Consider the following 24,347-nt stretch of genomic DNA (forward strand, 5'->3'; position numbering starts at 1 on the left):
AGGGTTGTATTGACCCAGAGCTTGGATGGGAGGCACCTAAAGAACAAACTGGTAGCATGAACAGGTGTAAGACATATTTTTCTTTAACCTAAGCAAAGTATTATAAGGCACATCAGCTGTCTTTCAAAGTCATAAACAGAGGCCTAAGCATCTTTAGTAATTAAATATCCCACAGTGCTTTTCAAGAATCTTAGCAAATTTTTTACCAAGTAATTACATTCTTTATCCCTAAAGCTCCCTCTGCAAGATCACTTAAAGTGTTCTCCATTTCCTCTCCTAAAAACCACCTAGTGATGTTACGCAGCTGCTGTCCTCTACCTCAGAGGTGGATGCTTTTTAGTGGAAAGCACTGTGACATCTAGATAACCCTATACACACCATCAAACATGCTCCATGCAAATAGCTGCGAAGTTTCAATGGTTAATGGGTACAACGCGCTCTAAGATCCTCAAACAAAAAGCATTATGAAAATGTAGAATGCACTGACTTCCGTTTAACCTGTACAGTCATCTCTGTAAGTCTACACAAGCTGTTAGATTTACTTTATGCTACTTGAACACTCATTCCAAACTTCTTTAATAACCAGAAAGCACACCCTCCCTGGTTCTACCTATGCTAGTGAACTTTCTCTCATTGTGTGTTAAAGTAATTTGTTCTAAATGCTTAATACACCAAGTAGGTTCTTGCAATAAGTTTTTGTTACCAGTACGTGAATTCCAGGTCTCACTTGCAGCTTTGCAAGTGCAAGTGATGAGGTCTGCACAAAACGTTTACTAAACAGCTAGAGAACAAGTTACACGATCTGCAAGTACAAAACAGGACAACCTCTCACTCACACAATCAGCTGTGCAGCGAAGACAAGTCTTCACTCCTTTTCTTCACCATCTCTTAAATCCACATTCTGTCAGCATGTTTGAAGAGAAGGACAAGTCATCTAGCACTCCTTGGATAGTCTACACTTACAACCTAATCACACATGTTTGTATCAAACATGGTAATTTCTAGAAAAGCATAGGGTTTGGAGGGCCATGGCAGTTTGGCCCAAACAGGTATTTTGACAGCACAGGCTACTAACTATAATTTTTGTATGAGTTGTCACTGGACTCTGTTGGCTTGCATTGTATTTTCTTCTCAAGGAAAAGCTTTGTAAAAACTGTTCGAGCTTCACTGAGACATGTTAAAGAATTAATTACATATAAAGCTGAAGGAGAAAATTAATTTTGGAAACACAAGAGGTTACTTTTCTTTTCCTCCCTTTTCTGGAAGTGGGGGAGGAAAAGCAGTTATTTTCATCTTCGTGCTGGGGGCAGGAGTTGGGAGCTGTCCAGTCGATAACCTGGCCACCAGAACAAGGTTTGTAATTAAAAGGTCAGTGACCTGGAAAGCTAGGGCCTCACTCTCAGGGCCTCTCTGTAATGACGGCGCTATTAAATTAAGACTGTTATGAAATCAATGCTAAAAAAGCTTTCATGGTAACGAGATTCCATTCAAGGACATGCAAACTGCCTCATGAAATGGACTTAAATTATAAAAAAGAAAAGTAATAAAAGGGGGTTAAATTGAAATCTGCTGAAGAATTTACTTCCTTTAAAGCCCTCCAGCAGTGGGCTGTGCCCCCTTCTCTCAGGTCCTCAAGGTGATCCACTTGGGTTTCTTTGGTAAAGAAGGAAACACAGGGGTTCAACTTCAAATGCAGCCTACAGAAAAATTAAGAAAATTAAGACAGTTTTCTACTGGAGATTCTGGGGCTGACAGCATTTGTTTCCAGGGAATCAAGTGTCTTTGAGCTCTAACTGGGAAGGGGCATGTACAGTTAAATAATTTATTCATCCTTTCAGAAATCACCACAGCCTGGTATCCTGACACTGGCAAAATCTTCTGGAACTCTGATGCACTGCAAAAAACTGTGCAAGACCTACAGGAAAACTTTGTGTAGTAACTCACTTCCTGCCAGCCAAAGTAATGAAACAGATGAGTAGATACAACATGTAAAAGGGCAATGCTTCCAAGAACCTCCAACTCATTTCACCAAGCAAGTGTACAACTGCTTTTGGAAGCATGTAGCCCATTGTGTTACATATATATACAAAAGACCAATCCAGGTAGTAGCACATCTTCTGAAGACTGTCCAGCCTTCTGGGTGGACATTTTCCCAAGATAACGCAACAATTATACATTTACTTGCCTTAATGCACTTCTGTTCTCCCACCACTATAATTTCTGAGCTCCTCATATGCTTTTGTCTGTTCCCACAATCCCACTCTGGGAAGGCATTACTGTACTCGTTTTACAGATGAAGAGAACAAGCAACTAAGAAAAGTTTTTCATCCAGGATTACACAATAAGTCTGTAACCTAGCACTTTTTCCCTTCCCTGCCCCAAAAGGCTAGCACCCTGAAAAACAGAGCTCCACATGTATAGTGCACTTCCACCCCCTTTCTCTATCATGCCAGAAGTTACAGATTCAGAACACACAAAATTAACAAGCCACATGAGTTACTCGATGGGTAACTGAGCAGTACAGGACATCTGAGGCACAACAGTTAGATGACAGACACATTTCCACAAGGGTTTAAACCCCACATGCTGTCTAATTACTCCCAAGGCGCCGCTGATTCTGTGGCATGTCATCAGCAGAATCAGCGAGTTGGACAAAAAACAAACAGCGTCTTTTTTTTCCTTTCTTTTCTTTCAGATACTCTGAGGGGAAACAGCTGTTTTTCCCTTCATCTGAAGAAGTTCATGATAAAAAGGAGGAAATGTCATAAATTACACAAAATGCCAGTGTAAGCTTCAAAGAAAATGATAAATGATTCTAATAACTTCATGTTTCTCATTAATGCCTCTGTATTTGGGAGTTTAAAAGTGCTTAAGACAACAGAGGAATCTCATCCAACTCTTGAAAGACCTTTTACAAATCCAGGACACCCTCACTCTCCCACCTGTCATCAACACTATCATCCCATGTCCCAGAGAGAGCAGTTCAGGAAACCCCTGACCTGCAACTAACCAGGAAAGCCTACTTGCAGACTCTGCAATTGCTGTTTCACAAGAAACCAAACCCAGTCCTGCTGATGATCCTGAACAAACTTTTAGTTTTTCACTGCACTGAAGTGCATTAAACAAATCCCAGTTCCTATATTGAATACTAATTAATACTAAAAGGAAATAACATTTGATTGGCCTTTTTTAGGAAGGAGACGCTTATAAAAAAGAAGAAAAAAATATAATTCAAGGCAGAACCACCTCTGCGAGTCTCAGAAGCGAAATTTCTTAGGCAAAGTTGGGCTTGCAGGACCTGAAAGCTCAGCCACAGCTAATGCTCCAAGCCTGGTCAGATTCCATATGGACCTATTTCCAGTGACTGCTGGGTACTAACACTACTGGACCCTGCTCCTTCCTATCTCCTACTGTTAGGTTTTCAAACAAACAATTAGCACAAAGGGAAGGAGAGCTAATTAACAAACAGGAACGAACAAACAGTTCTACCAAACCATTTCTGCTCTTTAGTAATTATTAGGCAAGTAATTCATAAGAAGTATTAGTCAGGCCACAGTTTCTCTATGCCTCCATCTCCCCACCCTTCCTCTTCTCCCAGCCAGGGATTTATTAAAATTAAACAGATTAGATGGAGCTCCTGATACTAAAAACTGTTCAGCGAAGCCTGCGGTGGGGAAGTGCAGAGCAAACACCAGAGACATTTGTCTCTAAATTGCTCTAAATACCTTCTGCAAATGAAATTCTAACCCAGCTGTGTTGAGAGAGAAAATGAGGAATAACTGGTCATTGTCAGCACAGAAGAAGATCAGGCAGTTATAATATTGCACGATATACCGGGGGCTAAGGATCTCTCGGCAACAATAGATTTTGTATCAGGTTACCCCGGGTAATCAGCACAGCTTTTAGGCTCAGCTTTCCCTTGCTTCATTGCTTCGATGATAGAGTTGAAATCCCCAAGCTTTTATGATTAATTACTCCCCATAGGTCCACATATTTCAAGGAAAAACTCATGGAGCACAGTAGCCAACAGGCTCCAAATTGTAATGCCATCCTGATGGCAGGGCAGGGCAAGCAACATACCTGTGTGATTGGAATGTTCTCTAACTGGCACTAGGACAAGCAGTGAGAGGATCATGCTCCAAATGATGTACCCATGAGCTACTTGTCATGACATCATTGCTAAAAGACAAGACTGCCATTCCCTTCTAGGTACTTTGCTATCCAACATGAGCAAAGTGGTGCATATACTTGGAACTCTCCATCTCATGACATCAGGTCTCAGGCATCTCAATAAACAATTCATAACCCCAAACAGAATAATATATATTTCATAGGCTTCCCTACTTTTCAAAACTCAAGATCTTTAGCTACAGAATTTGATGTACCCTGAAGTACTTATGACTTCAATGTATAAGTGGGTCACTCCCCTCTGAAGTTTGGAGTTTGTATTTTCAGTGTTATTCCAACTGCTTAAAGTGCTCCATAGTGTGTGTAATTAACTCCAAGGTAAGACTGTCCTATTATTTACATATTGCGGTGAGGATCTAAGCAATATGGTCCCAGGAGGGTAGCATAATATGGAGTGAATTTCACCTGAAATGCACTGTAAGTTGTGGACTAAAAACATTAAAAAGAAAAAAAAGAACAAAAGATAGTTCCGCTATGAGTCAGAAAGTAAAATAAATCCTCAGTAGGCAATGGCCAAAGTATGTTCCATCTGTCTAAGACGATATAGGATTTGTCAGGATCTGTTCTATCCCTGCTATAGAAAAGGGCTAAACTCAGTCAGTAGTTTACCATTTCAGCCTGAAAGTCAGGTTGACCCCAAGCTTGACCTTAACCTGAACTTGTTTACTTTCACCAAGTCCTTCGCCCTTCATTCCTCTCTCTGGCTCTCTTCGGAAATATTCGACCTTTTCACCCAGAAGCTGGTCATTCTAAAGCCAATGTCACTCAGGTTAGAACTGACCAACTAGTCCGCAACTCTAAGCTGTCCTCATTTCAGAAAAGATCTGATAATAGTTAACCCAAAAACTTCCAATGTGTCTTCTGTATTCTACAATTCCACATCTGGTGTCAATATTGCTCTAGTCAGTTTGGAAGAAAAGAGACTGTTATTTCTTACAAACTTCAAACCTTTTTTTGAGACAGACTAGTTGCTTTGTCCTTAACGTTTAATTTCCACAGCAATACATTTTGCCTTCACGCTAACTCAAGCTCCTTAATTATCACTGAGACCACAATCTTAAGAGTCCATACCTTTCTTCTTCAGAAATGCTCTTCTGGTTGCAAGAGGACTTTGGCGGACTCGTGGATTCTGTAAAAACTTCACTGCTGTCACAATCTGATGAGGGTAGGATTGGAGAAATAGAAGAGAGAAAAGATCCAAGTTAGGAATGGTCAAATTCCTATTTTACATTGTGCATTCTGTACTGCAAAGTAAGGCATCACATCCAACACATGGAGACGGTCTGGAGCTGACACCGATCCAACTTTCAGAAATGGTTCAACAAGCATCAGAGTTCGTGGCTCAACTCTAATCAGACAGCACAATTACGGTATTTCAGCCTAGAAGCTTCTTGTTGAATTACTCTTGGAGCAGTTCAACATGTACAAAAAACTCCATTAAGATTCTTAGGGGTTTCTTGTCATTTATATTGTGGTCTTCTTACCTAAGTTGGCTCCTATAGTTGAGGGCAACCTTGAGACAATGCATGTGATCTGTAACAGTAGGCTTACTAGTAAGAATGCTTCCTTTCTATCTGATTAAAGCTCCCCGCAAATTCTGAGAGATTAAGGCCTTTTCTGCCATCACTCTAATTTACTGAAAGCAATAAATAAACCTCAGCTTCAAATGACTGGAAAAGCAGCAACTTCACATGTTTTGGATCACATAACAAAAATATCAAAAACATCACTTTTCATTACATAAATGGGTAGGTGAGTGGTAAAATTTATGTTCCACACCGGCAGAAATCACAGATTACTTTTGTCTAAAGACTAACTTCTACATTCTTCTTTAAGGTGACATAGCACTTAAAAGAAACCACTTATTCAAACAAAGGGTAAAGTATGGGATAATACTGAATGGCATCAACAACCATGGCATTAGTTTTTTACATTTCCAGCTAATGCCAATGAAAGGTATTTGATTTTTTTCTTCATATGGTAGGTCAACTTTCCACATACTCTCCTGTACTATTACACACATAATTATGTGTTGCTGCAGTAGTGAAAAACAGCTGATTCACTTTATTTTTATAAAAAGACACTTGTTCTGATTGTGGCATCAGGGGGAACAATGTACCTAAAGCTAACAGCACTTGGGAGATGGACATGTCCATGTGAACTAGTGGAAGAGCTCACTTCCTTCCTCTAAGAGCTAAAAATAACCATGCATATGTATGGAAGAGGTTTTTCTCCCCAAACAGTGGCATAAACCTTCTCCTAAAATGGTGGTACATGCTAGACCTATGTTAGGCAGGTCTTGAAGAGTTTATCTTAAAATAACAGTTTCTGGAATTCAGTTCCAAAAAGGTTTTCAAAACTTTTCGCAGCAGAAAAAGAAGGAAAAAAATAGCATCACTATTGAAATCACTAAGTTTCACTTTATGTTTGAATCAAACCCTTCGAATATGCATTTCTGGTCAGAGAGCAAAGTTCTGATGGGTTTAATGGCACTTTCAATGTACTCCTCAGTGCATTCCATCAATGTTTTTTTTCTTTTAAATTGCATCTCTTATTTCTTTAAATACATTAATCAGGCTAGTGTAGGCAAAACGGATCCATTGGACAATGCAATAAACATGAATTATCATCTATCCAACACGCATAATGGCTTAAAAATACATAATAGCAGGTGTAGTTTAAATGATTAGTTATTACACCTGTGGTGGGTCTGATTCAATTGGGGAAAATCATCTTTAATAGGTTAAAAGGTTTAGATCACCAGGCTTCCCTTAAAGTGGCTGTAGAGAGGGTATGATGGAGTACGCTGTCATTACTAATTCATTTAAGAAAAACATGGGGGATACAGCAAAGAACAGCATAAACGAGCGAATCCAATTTAAACATCAGGTAAAGCAGAAAACACCTTTTAAAAAAGCATGATAAATGAATTTGGGAGAGAGATGAAATTGACATATTTATTTTAACGGGAATTTGACAAAGTCCCAGCACACTTCAAAGTTGGGAGGATAAAATGAATGGGGCATTTTTAATTCTTTTCCTTTTCTTATTTTCCTTCATTTTTTTTCCATAAGTTTACATTGAGTAATTTTGAACCATAAAATACTATAGCAAAATACCCCACATAAAGTACACTTCGGTTTCATTTATGTGCACTTGATCTGTCTCCAGCTGAAACGCAGGTGACAGGCAAATCACAGATTTAAACTGTGCCCATATTACTATACCAGATGCAGAAATATAAAGCGCTCAAACTAATACCCTTAAGATAATATGCTGAATAAGAAAGATGCCCAAATGAGCGGACCAACAGATATGTGAACATATCAAAACCACTTTCCTTCTAACAATAATTACTTGTTTGTTTCTTCAGAAACTCCTCAACACTCCTTCCCATATCTAGTGAGCTGGAGACACAGACACACAAGGCCTGCAGACCTGAAATTCTGCAAGCTCTCTTATTTAATTATCAGTTTTTAAGCATTAAAAAACCTGTAAGAAATCAGCAGTATCTTTCATTGTGCTATTTCAATCACAACCATGTGAACATTTTATTGATTCTTTCATAAAACTTATTTTTGTCTTGTAAAAATGTAAACATTGCAGTAGTAAATTTCACTCCAAAATAAACTTCTATTTTATCTCTTCCCTGCATCACTTCCTCCATTATTCACAAAGTTTTTAATCTTAAAACAAAATAAAATTACAAGCAACAACAAACTTCATCAAAAAGCATCCTGGACATGTATTCCTCCTCCCAGTAATCCCATGTTTCTCATATCTGTTTGCATTTACCTCTGAACATTCCTCCTGTGGGCTGAGCTGAAACTTCTTCATTTTTATAATTCATCTTGTATACATGAGCAACTTAGGAAGCAATTTTGGCCGTGTCAAAATGCCAGTATTTTCAACAACATACACAAGAACTGTCCCACCTTCTATGGATCGTTTTCTTTGCACAAACAAGGGCAACTACAGTCCATAATTTAAACAACAGAAAAAGGAGGAGGAGGAAGATGAGAAGACTTTGCAGTCCTGTGTATGGCCAAAAAAATCATGCAGCAAATAGCTCTCTGACTCAGCTGGTAACACTGTTCCATACTATTTCTGTATCATTTGTAACACTTCTCCAAATTTTTATAGTATTAGGCCACTGCCGAATAATGTGCATTGTATCACTGCCCTGATTCTTAGATCGCCAGCACACGCTGGGCAGCAAACTAGTGTTATCTAGTGGATCAGGTACATATTTCTCTTACTGAAAGACTGCATATTTGGCTTTTAAAAGCAAGTCAATTCCATAAACTTGCTATCCCACCACCACTTCTCCTGCAGTGATCTGATACACAAAGATGTATTTCTGACACTGGGTGGTGGTGGGTGGAATCCTGCAGCGGGTCTGGTCCTACCGCTTGATGTTCTAATTAGAAGATGAATGTAACTATTCACGGATTGTATTTGTGTCTGGCCAAATTACATAAATTCAGGCCAAATATTCTGCTTCAATGTCAAAGATATAAAACGGAGACAGGAACTTTATTGCAGATGTTGTGGGAGTGCAGCAGGCTGGCGAAATTCTGGGCCGAAGCGCAGCGCTTTGACACTATAGCCAAGGTCCCTCACTCCTAATTTCCCTCCCTTTTGTGTTAACGGGGAAGGTAAAACCAGCCTTATTTCTTATTATGCTCAAAGCTGCAGGGTTTCCAATGAAGCAATCTAAGCTACTTTATCAGTTACTAGCATTAGAAAAATAAACCATGACATTTAAAATACTGCGGCAAATGCCCACTTTCTACCATCTCAAAAAAAAACAAACAAAAAAAAAAACCACCAACCAATCAATTAACAAAAACATAAATGAAAATCACCTAAATCACCTTCATCAATAAAAGTTCCACAGGATTCAGTAACAGAGTTGCACGTGGAAAACAGAATCAAAAGCCACCAGGAGCGCAGCCCGTAAGAGCTCTAATAGATTTCCTAATACTGGGAACCCTCTGTGGGTTATTACTAAACAGCATTTGTTGATAGACCGAGACTTTGAGATGACCTGTGATGTAAAGGTTGGGCCTGAATTATACGTTGCAAGGGATGGTGTTTCATCTTTCTGAGTGGATCTGTATCTGTTTAAATGCAACACTTCTTTTCATTACGCAGAGGCGGCACCAGGCCATGAACTATGCACAGACAGTTTACATTACATGTGCGGAAGCAATCAACACTGGCAATATACATGACGTATGTAAAAGAAGTTGGAATTAATTTTTTTCCAGTGTATTAAAAAATAATAATATGGCAGTATCAACAAACACTCAACCTATTTCAGCCAGAGCAGAAGGCCACAGCCATAGGGCAAATGGAACTGATCAATATATTAGCCTACAGCAACACCCCCTCAGCATACGGCTGCATGTTTGCAAGGCTCAGAAGATTAAATTGTCTGTGAAAGGTTTCTGCACTCCTACTCTAAAGGAGATACCCAGAATCCTGTTAACAAGCATCAGGCTAAAGCCAAGTTACGTTTTAACAAGGGCTGACTTAAAAGCCTGGCACTGCAATGAACAAGAAAACCCCTTCAAACAGAAATGCTGCATTTTAGTAAGAAATCAGTGCTCTGCCAGGACTAACTTGACAAATATGGTTATCGGTGGCACACGGAAATAGTTGCAAAGCAGCTGTTAATCAGGGAAACACATCATAGAACGCTGATGCTGCACTCATGAAAAAATGCAAGGGGCTAATTATGAAGCCATATATCTCACTAAAGAGGCACTGTTCCTTCAGCCTCCAGGCAGAGCCCTCTGAGTCGGGGTCCTGGGACACTACAAACACAACGTTCTCCAACACAAGCTTCCTTCTCCCAGGACAAACCTTTTCCCAATTCAGTGTTCCAGGCCCCAGCACTGCTGTGAAATTCGTATTTCGCAGTAACTGCTTGTTATTTCTAAAGAAATTATCTGCAGGTCCATCAAGAGAGAGGAAACACTTTAAAGCTCCTATGATTTCATTGAAATTTTTATGAAACCATATAGAACCCCAGGAATTATTTCTGTTGCGAGAGAACCTAGAAACATATGAAGTTTGGCAGATCTCAAAGACTTATCCAAAACAGTTTAAAAATGCAATTACAGCAATAAAAACCCTCATGTAAAACTGAGCAAAGAAAAAAAAAAAATACAATTTAAAGCAAGATTCACAGGAGTCAGAACCAGAAAAGAACAAAGGCAAGGAAGAAACAAGCTTCAAACCGTATCTGAGAGTAAGAACCCAGAACTAAAAGAATACACAATAGTAACCAAAAAACGGTAATAAAAGCTACAAAGGAACAACCCCAAGTGGCCGCAAACTCAGACAACTGAGAGTTCTGTGAATGAATCTAACTCAAAAGCATCAACGCAACAGACGAAAGGTAAGAAAACAAATTCCAGCCGCGTCTTTATCGCCCCGTTTTCACTGACACTCGCAAGCACAAGGTTCGTGAAGGCAAACGCGGCAGCGCGCTGGGGCAGGGGCCGGGCTGCTGCGCGCCTGCGGAGCGGCGGCCGGGGCGCGGAGGGGCCGGGGGCGGCGGGGCCGGGCGCGGAGGGGCCCGCGGCCGCGGAGCCCGCGCTCCCCCTAGCCGAGGCCGGCGGCAGCCCCGCGCCGCAGCCGCCTTCACCGCCGGCGCAGCCCAAATTACGTGTTTTCACTCAGTGGAAATGAAATGTTTTGCAAGATGAAACAGAAAGAAAATTGAGGTTTTAGGTAATTACTAGTTGGCATTTACATATCACAGGCTGGTTCAACACCTATTCATTTTCCTCTTTTATTTCCAATTTTTTAAAATTGCTCATTAAAATGAACACATGACAGGGACGGGGGGAAAAATTACTCTTCCTCTTTTTCCTGAGGACTAAAAAATCCAGATCCACTTTAAATACATTTATCTATAATTATCACATACAAAAAAGCCTTACTTAATTTACATTAATAGGGTGACCAAAAAAAAAAATTGATAAAAGCCAGGAAAAATCCAAGCTGAGCTGTCTTCGTGTCATCGTGTTGTGCCTGCTTAGTTCCAGGGACAGCCTCGACGGAGCCAGGACCCCTGCCACTCCCCACACATGCTGGATGAGCAGAAGCAGCAGCTGAAAAACCTTCGGTGTACGCTGCTACCCTATTCCCATCAATCTCACCCACCAGTTCAGCTACAGAGGCGTGCTTTCAGATGCTTGCTCTCCCTTCAAGACACTTTCCCCTCATTTTGCCTACTATTCTCACTACAAAGAAGTGACTCCATATAGTCCCTGTTCTCAACTTTGTTCCAGGAGCCACTTCACACTTCCTCCAGCTGTTCATAAAGGCGTGACCTTCCCACCTTCTTTATTCACACAGAACCAGTCTTTCCTCACATAACCTCACCATTTCCAGGGATCCTGATCTGCAGCTCCAATCAGACTTACAGACTGAGCTCAGTGGCCTCTCCATTCAGATTCTCGTTGTTCAGTTAAATAAATATTTCCTATGCAAAGCCCTTGATTTTCCTGTGCCCTTCAGCTTTTTTTAATTTTAACCTTGTGAAAGTCTTATTTAACCCCACAATGCATTCTAGGATACAATTTGTATGAAAAATGCTATATAAAATAAAGTTTTATTGTATCGTATGTTAAGGATATAAAACACCCCTGATAGAAGTGTACAGAAGCTGACATGATAGACTAATATATTTTAAGGTCTATTGTGTAAATATGTATTTAGGGAATTCTAAAGCATGGTATTATTGACCCAAGTCTCTCTTAAAACACATTGATATATGGAGTAAAAGCCCTTATGAAAAGTAGCAACTTCATCTGTGTAGTAGTTACCTTTCAAAGTGAAATATCTCTGCCATCTTCAGTTTTTTCTCTTTCGATTTAAAACATAGTGGACATCTTGACAAAATTCCTCACTTTTTAAGAGGAATAATATTCAAGTCATACTTACATGCATAAAACTAAAGACAACACAAAACTTTTTTACACATGCTTTAAAAGAAACGTACAATAACTATTTTTATACACAGAGAAAATGTGCTATCTATGGATTTTTTTATTCCAGAAAGAAATACACCTCCAAATGAGACTTCATAACACCAGATTTAACACAATACAAACTGTTACAGGGAAGGGATAAATGCTGGAAAAACATCTTAGTAGAAATATGAGCAGAAGAGCAAACTAAATGTATTAAACTGATAAAGCAGCCATAATAAATTTTAGCCAATGAGTAGCATGAACCGTTTTTCTAGACCTCAAACATTTTACCTTTTTATTGAAAAGAAAAGATATAATCTTGCTTTCAGAGGAAAAATAAACTTTTAAAATCCCATTTTTGTACTTCTGCCTAAGCTTAAGTTCCAACCTTCCTATAATCACCAGTACCACCAAAGAAGGTATTGCAGCAAGATGAACGAGGTAGGGGGGTGCGGTGGGAGGGGGGGAATAGTGCTCGCAATCCAACTGGCAACAATTATTTGAAGTTCTGTTTACATAAAAACAGCAATAACCTCAGCGCTGAATGTACTGGATCACTGTCGATAATAGATGGACTAGAAGGTCAGTCTCATGCAAGTAGGTAAGGTATCTAGCTTCCAAGTGTGGATGAAGCCAGTGTACCATGGTAAGGTTAACAAACGGATTCAAGGGACCTAAGAAAGATGCCAGAGAGGAGGTGAAAGGTGAAAGCTGATTAAAGAGAATCTCATTTTTATAACTTTTCATGACAGAACCCAATTTATACATCTTGCTTCTCCCTTCTTACAGAAGGAAGTTTAGGGATCACCAAGGCTCTGTGCTGTAAAATTAATGCAAGTGTCAAGCTGTTGAGCTCAATCACTCCAAAGGAATGTAATGATTCAGTGTCCAAGATGCTCGCAACAGCAGAACGAAGATCATTCTGTGGCTCCACAACTAAAAAAAATGCATGATGCAGCCTTCAGAGGAGTGGATGGCAGCACCTCCAACTCTTACCTTCTTCACTCCTCTCTCCACATTGCCATTACCAAAGAGTTCAAATACAACAGCTTTTTAAAGAAATCTCTTTTACCCTATTATCCTCACGTGTGCAGAACATAAAAAACAATGAAGCTGTAATTTATTACATTTACATTCTTTTAACTACTGGGCAGACAAGGACTGCTGGAGCTCCATTCACATGCCAGGGAGCTAAGAAGATGACGTAAGGGTAGGAAGCCCGTGTCACATCTGACAATTGTGCCTGAGTACTTAAAATCGCTATTGAATGGTAGACTCCAGAAGGCTAAATCAATCAAAGAGATGCATCAGAACAGAATCATTACTTAGATCCTTCTAATTCCACAGCCAAGAGACTAGAAAATACTAGTAATAAAACAGTTTAGATTTAGTGCCAGAGGATCGAAAGTAGAACCCATCTGTGGAAGATGCTATAGAGATGTTCTAGACTGAAATTACTCAAATGGACGGGAAAAATCAGCAAGTTATTATTCCTTGAACCTGCTATTTCAAGAACCCCATTTAATAGAATTCTTAATCCGTGGGAAACATAGATTAGAAACTGAGTGTTTTCCTTGCAGCAATAAAACCCCAAACAATTAGAGGTGAACTCAGGGGGCTATGATGGCATTATTACGTGGAAGATCTGAATGACAGAATGAATAAGGAGATACCAGAGGAAACAACTTGGATCACCAGAATCTAACAAACAAAAGATTTCATGTTGGAAACATTAAAGAAGCTGGAAGCTGTGACAGGTGCGCAATAAATCATGCAAACCACAGCAGTTGGGAAGTAACAGCAAAAGGAGAAGGACTAAAAACACTGGAAGACCTTTATGTAAATTTAGGATATTACTTAGAGCTCTTTGGGCCAAGAATTGTCCTTTTACGCTGTATTTGCACAGTGCCTGGTGCTGGTCTGCAACTGGCCTCCTAGACATTTATTACAACACAAATAATAATAAAGACTGAGCAGACCATGCACTTTGTTCCTGCTGTTAATTGCCCCATTAAGGGAAAAACTAAGTAAGGGGCAAGAAATCTGATTGGCCAGAGCTGCCTAGTCTATGGGGATTGCAAGTGGAATAATTTTATAGATTCGAAAGCAGCTGCGTCCCTTGTCTTTGTCCAGTTCTCAACAGAAAGAAGCTCACATCACAGAATTTCTCCTTCATATGTAGGAACTTGCATGAGCAGCCTCAAAAGCAACTGAGCTTCCCTGTCAACTCTTAGGATGCTTCCTCTACAACAGGAGTGAAACACAATGTAAGGGCAAACATGAGGAACATTGCCACTGTAGCTGCCCATGCCATAAATATTCTGTGAACAGCGGGTCCACTTCATTTTCCCTTGGGGTCAATTTGGCATTTTTTGTGGATGTTATGTTCACTATTTAAAGAAACAAAGCATATAGGGGTCAGGACGAATTCAGGATGCTGCTCAACCAATACAGCACTGTACGTACCAAAAAATAACGTGTGCTGATCACCAGTTCCTCCCTCTTGAAAGACTTGAGTAAGATCTCGCCATCCTAAACTGAGTTAAAATGTCCAAGAGAATTAGTTCTACAGAGAATTATACTCAAGCCAGGGTGCTCCTTACTAGTTTCTACACAAAAATTTGGGTCCCAACCAGGAAGGCCTACAAAATCAGAGAAGGTTCAAAATGGCACTTGTACTGTTTTTTGTCTTCCTAAAACCTTGGCACAGGCAGCACATGTCAGGGGCTATTATAATTGTACTCTTTACATGCTGAAAAATTAATAAACAATTACTTCAGGAAAAAAAAAGCAAGCAGTTGTTTTCTTGACAAACGCTGCAGAAAGCATCAACAATTTCTCTGAAATCTGGGTCCATACCACAGCAAGGGATTAACACCAGGGTAAGAATGGCCGTTGTTGCCACGGAGAACTGGCCCAACGGAAAGCTTGAGTCTGTAACGTTGCAGTTTTCTCAAGACTCTACACCTGACCCATAGGAGCTACAAGGCATTTTTCTATCTTTGTAACAGAAGAAAGTCATTTCAGTCTTTAATGGTGCTTTGGCCCAAGTACAGGCTGCTCAATCAATTTCTATTAAGCCACAAAGTCCAAAATTGGGGGTAAGTGTTTGAAATGCACTAGTTTCAGTCCTGCTGGGCCAAAAAGGGCTTCTACACTGCCTTCGTGGCTGGAAACTAAGGGTTCCCTCTACTGTGGTAGGAAGTCAAGCTCAGCTCCCCAGGAAACCATGAGAATGGTAAAAAATACACTTTCCTCAACAAACAAGTGAGACAGCAAACGTCTGGGACCGTGATAAATATTTATTGAAATTTATTTGCAGCCTAAATCTTGACTAAAATCTGCCATTCAATTAGTTCTTCCCTAAAATATTGGCAAGTTCTATATTAACTTCCTTGAGAATCCAGAGGGAACTCAGGTGCACTTGCACTGAAAGGCTTCCAATTTTCTTTAAAAAATTAAATAAAGTTAAATAAATCCCACATATCCCAGACCCATGCTACTCAGTCTTCTCCCCACCTTAAATCAATGGTAACCCAATTCAAATGCCTTACAGCTCTGTCTGAGAACTAGTGGAGAGATCAACGCTTTTTATCTTAAGGATTATGGATTGCTACTTGGCTGACTAACATACCCAGCAGCCCATTAGAAATACCACAAAGGGCACACTGTTTCTCCCTCCACCCCTCAGACTTGAGAAAGCAGCATATAAAACTTCACCCCTTCATGTAGTAGTTCTTAGCCTGCCTGCCTTGTTTCATACTCTAAACATACCAAGATTTATTAACCTTTACAGTAAAAACAAATAAAATAATGATGAAGTAAAAACACAGTGATGTAAGGGCTGCAGCTAGCACCGTTTATCTGTGGAAATCCAATTAGTGCTCAAGTGGCAGAGATACCTGGAAAAGTGCTCACAATCAAATCAAAAAATGATACAAAAACATTAACCTGATGGCTAAAAACTCCACATTTAAGCATTTAAAGTAATAAAGGTGCTTTTATTGAGTATTTTCTATATTTCATTAGGTCCCATATTGACGAGGAGCCCTGGAGATGCATTTCCTGAGCTTTTGGATCCTTTGACCAAATGCTTGAATTGTTGTTGTTGTAAAACAAAAAAAGAGTGTTGTTTGCTAGAAGGGCAAACTTCTTCCTGCAGTAGCAACTACAGGAACGATTGCATATGCAGGAAATGCTGAGAAGCCTATGAAGATATTCTTAGATCTGACACACTCATTCTGTACTCACTATGACGTGAGCAGAAATGTTGTTTGAATTATTTTTGCATGTAAGAGTATCTGGATTTACCTCTATTGTTGTGCTCTACCAGAAATTCTTCTCCCAAAACCATCGCCTCATGTCCCTTGGCTGGGAAAGTGACTGTATTGATGAGACAGTTGCTAGAAAGACAAGTACCCACTGTACACCTTGATGGTCTCAGAAAAGAAGATAGGAATTGAATAAATGATGAGATTAGTGGAGCCCCTTGGAATGTAGGGCCCTCAGATTAGGTCTGCTTACAAGACTTTCAGAAAGAGCACGCAGTACAGTGTCCATGCTCTGTCTTTCTGAATACTGTGACTCTGCTGCTTTTTGTCAGCATTAAATTCACTTGAATTTATTAAAAGAGGAATAGGGAGAGAGTCACTGTCAATGAGCAGAAGACCAAACTTCTGTGTAAAAATTTTCTTCATCTCTCTAAAACCACAGAAGAGGAGACAATAATACTTCATCAGTTTGGGAACATCTAATAGAACCTCACCCATTGGTTTGCCTAGAGCAAAATGTTACACTTGCTTCCAGTATCAATTTATGCATGCTGCTCTTAAGCTTTACACAGAGGAGTTGAATACACCCATTCAGAATAGACTGCATTAAATGCAAAATAAAATGCACTTAAAATCCATTCCAAGGTGAATTAACTGATTGAAAAGAAGCAAGCTTCCTTGAACTATACAGAAAGTATATTTATATTTCAGAAAGAATTTGTATTTTGTCCATCTATTTTTAAAAGTCCAAAAGTCTTTACTACCTTCCTAGGGAGAAGGTTTTATGACAGATCACCGTCAGGATTTTTACCTAGTGCTAACCCTTAACTTCTTTTTTGTAATATGTATCCACTGCTCAGAAATAAATTTAAGACTTAAGAATATCATATGAACAGCTTGGCTTGTACTGGGTACCAGAAAAAAATGGTTATTTCCTGACTTTACTGTTTCACTGGGCTGCTACTCACATTCATATGTTCTGAACTGACTGGCCCTATGTGTGGCATTCTCTTTCTACAGAGAAAACATTCATGAATTATCTTTTAGTTGCCAAAGAACCTGTCTTCATGGAGCAATTTCTTCAACTCTTTAACTTTTGTACTTGTTACGTAGCAAGTCATAAAGAGGAATGTGATGCCTAGAATTTGCACGCTGAAATGTAAAATGTTTAAAATAAAAAATTAAGGACAAAACCCCTATATCAAAGAGATTCAACACAGCAATGTTTAGATTCCCCTCCTTTCTGTCCCCTGTAATCAACAGGGATGAGTACTGGGTAAGAATCAGTGCTGAGAGACCTCCTGCTCCTGTCTGGAGTATAGAGAGTCCTGGTTTCTTATTGTGCATTTGCATGTGGCAGCAAATGTGTAAATGTTTTAATAATACAAAAATCCCAATAGAGTGGAGGAGGAGGATATGAAAGAAAGAAATACAAGGACATTTACTTTCTTGAGAGTGAGAGAGAAAGGAAAAGAGAGAAAGAAGATGACACGATAAGGGACAAAGCAAGCTTTCTGGGGTATATCTGGAAAAAGCTAGAAGAGAAATCATTAGGAAGTCCATAGTGCATCTACAGTGATACAGTGCGGATCAATTCATTTAACACTGCCCTGTACATTTACAGAAAAGTACTTTTGATATAATAAAGGCTCATAAACACACAGAAATTGGGTTAGACCTGTTTCGAATTCCTGCCAAACAATGGTTCAGAAAAATGAAGCTCTATTTTAATTAGCTCGACTCAAGAGTGATTTGATAACAGCAGATGCTGTCTGGATGCTTTCAGCTTGATGGGCTCCACATACATGAACTTAAGAGTGGCTTTGATGCAATTAGATATCTCTCTCTCCTTTAACATGTGTTAAGCTGAACCAATGGCTTGTGTCTATTTAACAACTTGAACTAGACGGATATTGACACTCTTCCTCATTCTTCTCCAAATGAGTGGAGCTAAAGCGAAGAGCAGGCAGCTGATTTGGGGCTAACCCATGCCATTTCAACAACTTGAGGACAGAAAGGAAAGGGCACCAACACGCTACCCACAACGTAATATTAAGGTCTTAACATTAGATCTGTTTCTACCACACACCACATTTCCTGGCATGTAATTTTTACAGGCTTGGTTAGTCCCAGTCAAAAAACCTGCCCTCTCAATTGCTGCTTCAACTTACGTCATTTTCTGTAGAAACAAGAGGGACTCAATAATAATTCCATACATCCCTTTCAGTCCTGTATTCCCAGAAGATACTTCATACACACACTGTACCTAACAAATACCTTCCGTTCAGTCACGGTACAGCTCCCCCACCTACTGTCCACCATGTTCTTTTAGAGACAACTTCTTTCATTCCTGGAAATATTTGTGCATTGACATCGTAGAGAACCCTTTGCCTTTCTAAAGTGATCTACCTACCTCACTCTGTACCCATAAAGTGCAGGCATTTGCTAAAGGACACATGCAACATAGGAGCTGCTTTAATGCATCAGGGACAAGGCTAATAGGAGGTCTTGATTTGTTAATTATCTGTCAGTTTGTCACAGCTGGGCTTCAAGGAGTGGGTGAGGGGGAATCTTTCTGTTTGGTTCTTTCTCTAAATGCTGAATTAGGCTGTCAAAACCTTCATCCCACCACAAGAGGCTGTGAAAAGAAGAGCCAGACTATCCTTTTCTTCCTCCTTTTCTCAGCAGGATATGCTGCTTCAGATGTCCTACCCTCCCACCATGTCTCTGGAAACGTATATGGCATATATAAAATGACCTTCACACCATCACACCATGCCCAGTGTAGTCAAGGGACATTAGCAGACCTGAGCATGATAAATCAGAGAGGAAATCCCTGTACCGGGGGAGCATGCAAGAGGCATTTATTCTGCAAGGAGTCCTAAAGTTGCTACCTGCTTGAATCAGCAATTTCAGAGCAGGGTTTTGGAAGGCAAAAAGCTTGGCCCCTGTGAGAGCAGACAGATAGATATACATGGAGTTATAGAGATAAAGAGGTGGAGCAGTGGCAAGATTCCCTTTCTTCTTACATCTCTGCCCCATGTAATCCTCTAAGTAGGGGAAAAAGTTCAGGCTGTGAAATGGGATAAAGCATGGAATACCCCCATGGAGACAAAGCCAGAAAAGCAGAAAGCAGACCGTGATATAGCAGTAGAATTTACTATAAATGTTTATGCCTCTTAAATCCAGCTAAATGTGGCCGTTAAGCCATGAGAGCCTAGGGAGATCCCCACCCACTCCTCTGTTTTCCCTGCAGGCCACGTCCAGAGCATCCCATCACTCAAGTCCTCTCCTCAACAGGCCCGGATTATGAAAAATCCCCTGCAGGAGCTTTCCACATGCAACAGACACGCCCCTGTTCCACCACCAGCCATTCTTCTCCCTTTCAGGTGTGGGAGGCTCAAAATTTATTCCATGTACACAGGGGTACTGCCTGCCTGAGATGGGAAAACTGAGGGCATTCAGCTCTGGCTTTGTACAGGTGATCAGAAGCTATAAAGTCACTTGAACTGGAAAAACTGACCATGAGCATTGCCCTGGTCCATTGTAACAGAAAAAGAAGGTGTTTCAAGTTAACATTTGTTTATTTGACACTTACGACAGCCAAGGAGCACATACATACAGTCAGTACACAAGTCAAATTCTCAAAACAATTTTCTTCTGTGGACCATCTTCTCCTACAGTTTGACAAAACCGGTGCTTTTCATCTTTTGAGCTAGAACCCCTTAGAACTAGCATTTAATTTTCTAGTGTGGTCCACCTACCAGTATACAGCATGTCAGCTGTAAGGGTAGAATAAGAGCTACAGTTTCCTCGCCTCACTATTTAGTTCTGAACACTAAAACAAACAATACATTTTTGCACAGACAGTCCTGCCTTCCGCACATGGGGCCTACTGAGAAATCCACTGGGGACAAAATAACTGTCTTTATCTTTCATCAGGTAAAGCTAATAGACCCATTTCGGGGAACATTTGCAGAGCTTGTCCCTGGAAAATAAAATTTACTAAAGCACTCTTTCTCAAACTTTATGCAAGCTTGACTGCCTTTTGCACTCATCTGTTGTGGTGGCTCATCCCACATTCCTCAGCTGAGATGGCAGCAAGTTCCTTCAGGAAAATGAGAGTTACTGGAATAAATGCTAACTCTTCAAACTAGGAGGAACAGAACTCCTAAGAGCAATTACAAGTAGAAAGCTGTTTACTTGCTAGTGACTTTGTGACTTCCTTTGAAGCCTTTTGCATCCCTTTGGGGGTTATAACCTAAGTTTCAGAAACACTGCTTTAAGGAACTAACTATAAAGAGACATAGCATTGGCAATGACAATGTGATGACATAGCATCATTCCCCACCCCACACCTACATAAGAGTTTAGGAGCAATTTCCCAGCCGGTCCTGGTGGCCTCAGCCCCTTCGCCTTCAAAAGCTCTGCCCTACAGTGATACAGACTCATGGGTGAGATGATGCTTGAGATAAAGACCCAGTAGCATCGATAATAACACCAATGCAGCAGTCAGCATTAATTATTCCAAACTACTATAGGGCAAGGCCTGTGTATTTTAAAACATCTGTCTCTCAATCTTCTGGTCTTTAATAAAATCACCCTCCCAGCCATAGGGTGTAACTGGAATTGTACATACGCATGTGCATGCAAAAACGTAAAGGCATAAGGAGAGATTCAGGTCCTCATTAAAAAATGGAATAAATAAGAATTCAATTCACCAAGGAATTCTGCCAGAGTCTGATTTCCAGATCTGGTTTTGCTGCATTCTTGCCCACAGCCTGCAGAGTTCTGGGTGCCTCCCTATCCTTCTCCAGCTGCACAGTCCTCTTCAAATTCAGACTTCTTGCACCTATAATTACTAGGTGCCCTGTGCCAGGCTCCTTTAATTAACCAACCCAACTCTTCTCCCTTTGGGATCAGACTAAGCTCTTTTTTATTAGTTCCATCATTAGTTCCACCAGTATCTAGGCCTAAGCAGGATACCTTATACTACTTTGTGAGTGGGGCTGTAGGGTGCAAATGACCTCCTAAGCACCTGCCTGTAGAAGAGGCAAAGAAAGAAAGGCTATGAACCAAGGGGAAATGGCACAAGGAGCCGATACACCACCTTTCAAACCTGATTACATCAGCAAAAATGACATGGCTCAAAATCCTCAGGAAAATGCCTTGCATGAGGGGGACCTTGGTGTGCCCATTAGGTGCTGCTACAGTGCTGAAGGTGCTTAAATCCAAAGAGCAGAGAGACAAGAACAGAATAAAACCCCTTACTTGTCATTACACTGGAGCCAACCTTGTGATTTTCAGGGCTCCAAGAAAGAGCCAAGCATTCCTGGAGAGCACTGTTCCCCCAAGCCTCACTCTCTCCAGCTGACACTGTCTTACCAACAGCTAGGATGGAATGTGAATTACAGGTCCATGCAACACCCTAGAAGAGGGTTTCCATTTCACTGTTCGTACTTAAGACTCCATGTTCCTGACTCCCAGGAGAACTGGTAGATCAGAGTCCAGATACTGTCCCAACAGTTCTTCTTCCTACCCTGCATGGTACTATGGAACCTCTTGCAGGCAGTTTCTTTAGCATTTATTGGTATTTTACCTTACCCGAGATTCCTTCTTTCTCTGAAGTTGTTTCACCTAATTTCTAGACAAACTGCAGCACGCATGCAAAAAAGAAATGGCAAAATGCACACTGGCCTTTTCTGGACCATGAGATATTCTGCATGTATGTGTTCATGCATGTGGTGCAGAAAGAACGGGAGATGAAAAGCAAAAGAGCTGGCTCACGTCCTGTGATTTCTTAGGACAGGCGGTCACTCTAGTTGCACAGCTTGGCTTCCCCAGAGAGTTTTCTCAAGGAGAAACCAGCCATCGATCTTGGGACACACAACTTCCAGGACCGTTCCTTATCTCAGAACAGCTTCTGCCACGAATTCCTGAATGCGCTTTAATGTTTAAATTATTAAATGCATTAATGTATTTACATTATTCAAGTCTTATGTGCATTTTTCTAAGATAATTTATGTATAAGAGTTTGAATGTCCATGACTGTTAATGTCTACAACCCTTCCTGTTCATTATTGATTCTGGAAGGGAAAAAAAAAGGCAGTGTTTTAATGCCTTATTTTTAATGTATTAAGAGTCTGAATAAGTGCATTCTCTTTTTTCTTTTGTAATTTCATAATTTAAGTAGTGCATTTATTAAACTGACACAGTATGAATTGTGGTGAAGTCTGGCACAGGTCCATGCTGCCAACGCAGCCCAACCGACCATCACGCTACTCTGCAAATCAAGTACGAGCTCAGCTCCTCTTACGCCAGCTTTTACTCCCTACCTGAAATCAGAAGGGACGGAGACTACAAAGAATTCTTTTTAAAATACATTTTCTTTGCTATTTACACGGCTTTTCTCTGTCATCTCATTTTAAGTCAGTGAAAGTTTTCTTATGCTGTTGATGAATTGTTTTAATGCAAACCTGTTTTTTCAATGAGCTCTGACACACATACTACGGTTAAAAAATTTCTACAGTACTTTTCGAGCCCAGTAGCTCCAAAGCGCTTCAAAAACCTAAACTGAACATAATTTTGTTGTTTCTACACCACAGTTGCGCACATCATAAAACCAAAAATTTGCCCACAGCTTAATATTCACAGGCAAATCATATACAGGAATCAGGTCACCTCCACTGTTGAACCATGGTCACTTCTAGAGCAGAATGCAACAGTGATTCAGCAGTAGCTGGCCATCTTGCATGCCACTTTGGGACAAGAATGCTATAATAGGCAACAGAAACTGCAAAAAAACCCAGCTAACACAGAATAGAGCTACCTCCGCTCACTCCACCCACACAGAAATGGTGTTGTATGGACATGCACTTTATATATAAATTATGTGTAAATGCCTTAGATGTTTATAGCCAAAAATACTACTTTGAAAGTCCAGTTTTTACTGCCAGACAAATCCACTGCCAGCTGAGCCTACACAGAACAACAGTGACACCCGATGGCTTCCAGCTTAACCTTCGGACACGCGTCCCCTGCGAGAAGCACACAGGGGCTCTGTGTCCTCTGTCACTATGGGAGCCCCAACTCAAATCACCTATCAGAACAACTCATCAAGAAGCTGAACTGCAGAGAGATAAAACTTGCTGTACGTAGGCACTGTATGTAATTATGAGTGTGTGCATAAGTTTCGCAGTACATTCTGCGTAATTACAGCCCTGCCTGGCACAGTTGCCAGTGCGAGCATGAACACACACGCACACATAATGTATGCACAATATTGTGCATATGGACTTGGGAAAAGACAGAGAACAGTGAAAGTTGCTGGCTGTTGTTTTAAGAGCTGACTCTGCCATTTCTAAGGTTAAGTTTGTGTTTTTTTGCTACTCATTACCATTCTTTAACTGTTACAATTTATATCAGCATATAATGTTAAATAATTACAGGGAGCGGAGCTCACTCTAGCGAGGATATAAATGCGCTGTGGGATTCTACAGATTTAAACAAATAACACTCACAGCAGGGGGTGAGCAGATGAATTAGCATTAATATCCTGCCTGGGAGATCCCAGTGCAGTGTTATGGCTTAAATACAGATCTTTTCTGTAACAGTCAATATGACAGCTACTAGCAATACAGCCCGGCACATTCACTAGTCAATATAGCAGCTGCAGCTAAAAGAATGCCCTTGTAATAATCCATACAGCAGCCAGTTAAAATAAATAACTTCCCTTTAACAGTCTATATCGCAGCCAACTGCATTAAAACCTTCCCTTTTAAGGTCTATACAATAGTCAGCTAAATGGAAAAATTGGCATCCTTCTTGGCAGCTTCAGAGGGAAGTCAAGCTTCAAATGGGCGAGAGACTGAATTCTGCTCTCCTCTCTTGGGGGACA

General features: G+C 40.4%; 1 protein-coding gene across 1 annotated transcript in view; it reads right to left on the reverse strand.

Annotated features, from left to right (window-relative positions):
• PEX14 (peroxisomal biogenesis factor 14) overlaps positions 1-24,347 on the reverse strand; it is a 75,040-nt gene that overhangs the window by 34,947 nt on the left and 15,746 nt on the right. Inside the window, exon 3 of the mRNA XM_068414754.1 lies at positions 5,260-5,344. Coding sequence (XP_068270855.1) covers positions 5,260-5,344 — 85 coding nt within the window. The remainder of the gene's footprint in view (positions 1-5,259; positions 5,345-24,347) is intronic.

This window comes from Nyctibius grandis, chromosome 17 (genome assembly GCF_013368605.1).
Source record: "Nyctibius grandis isolate bNycGra1 chromosome 17, bNycGra1.pri, whole genome shotgun sequence".
Taxonomy (NCBI): Eukaryota; Metazoa; Chordata; class Aves; order Nyctibiiformes; family Nyctibiidae; genus Nyctibius; species Nyctibius grandis.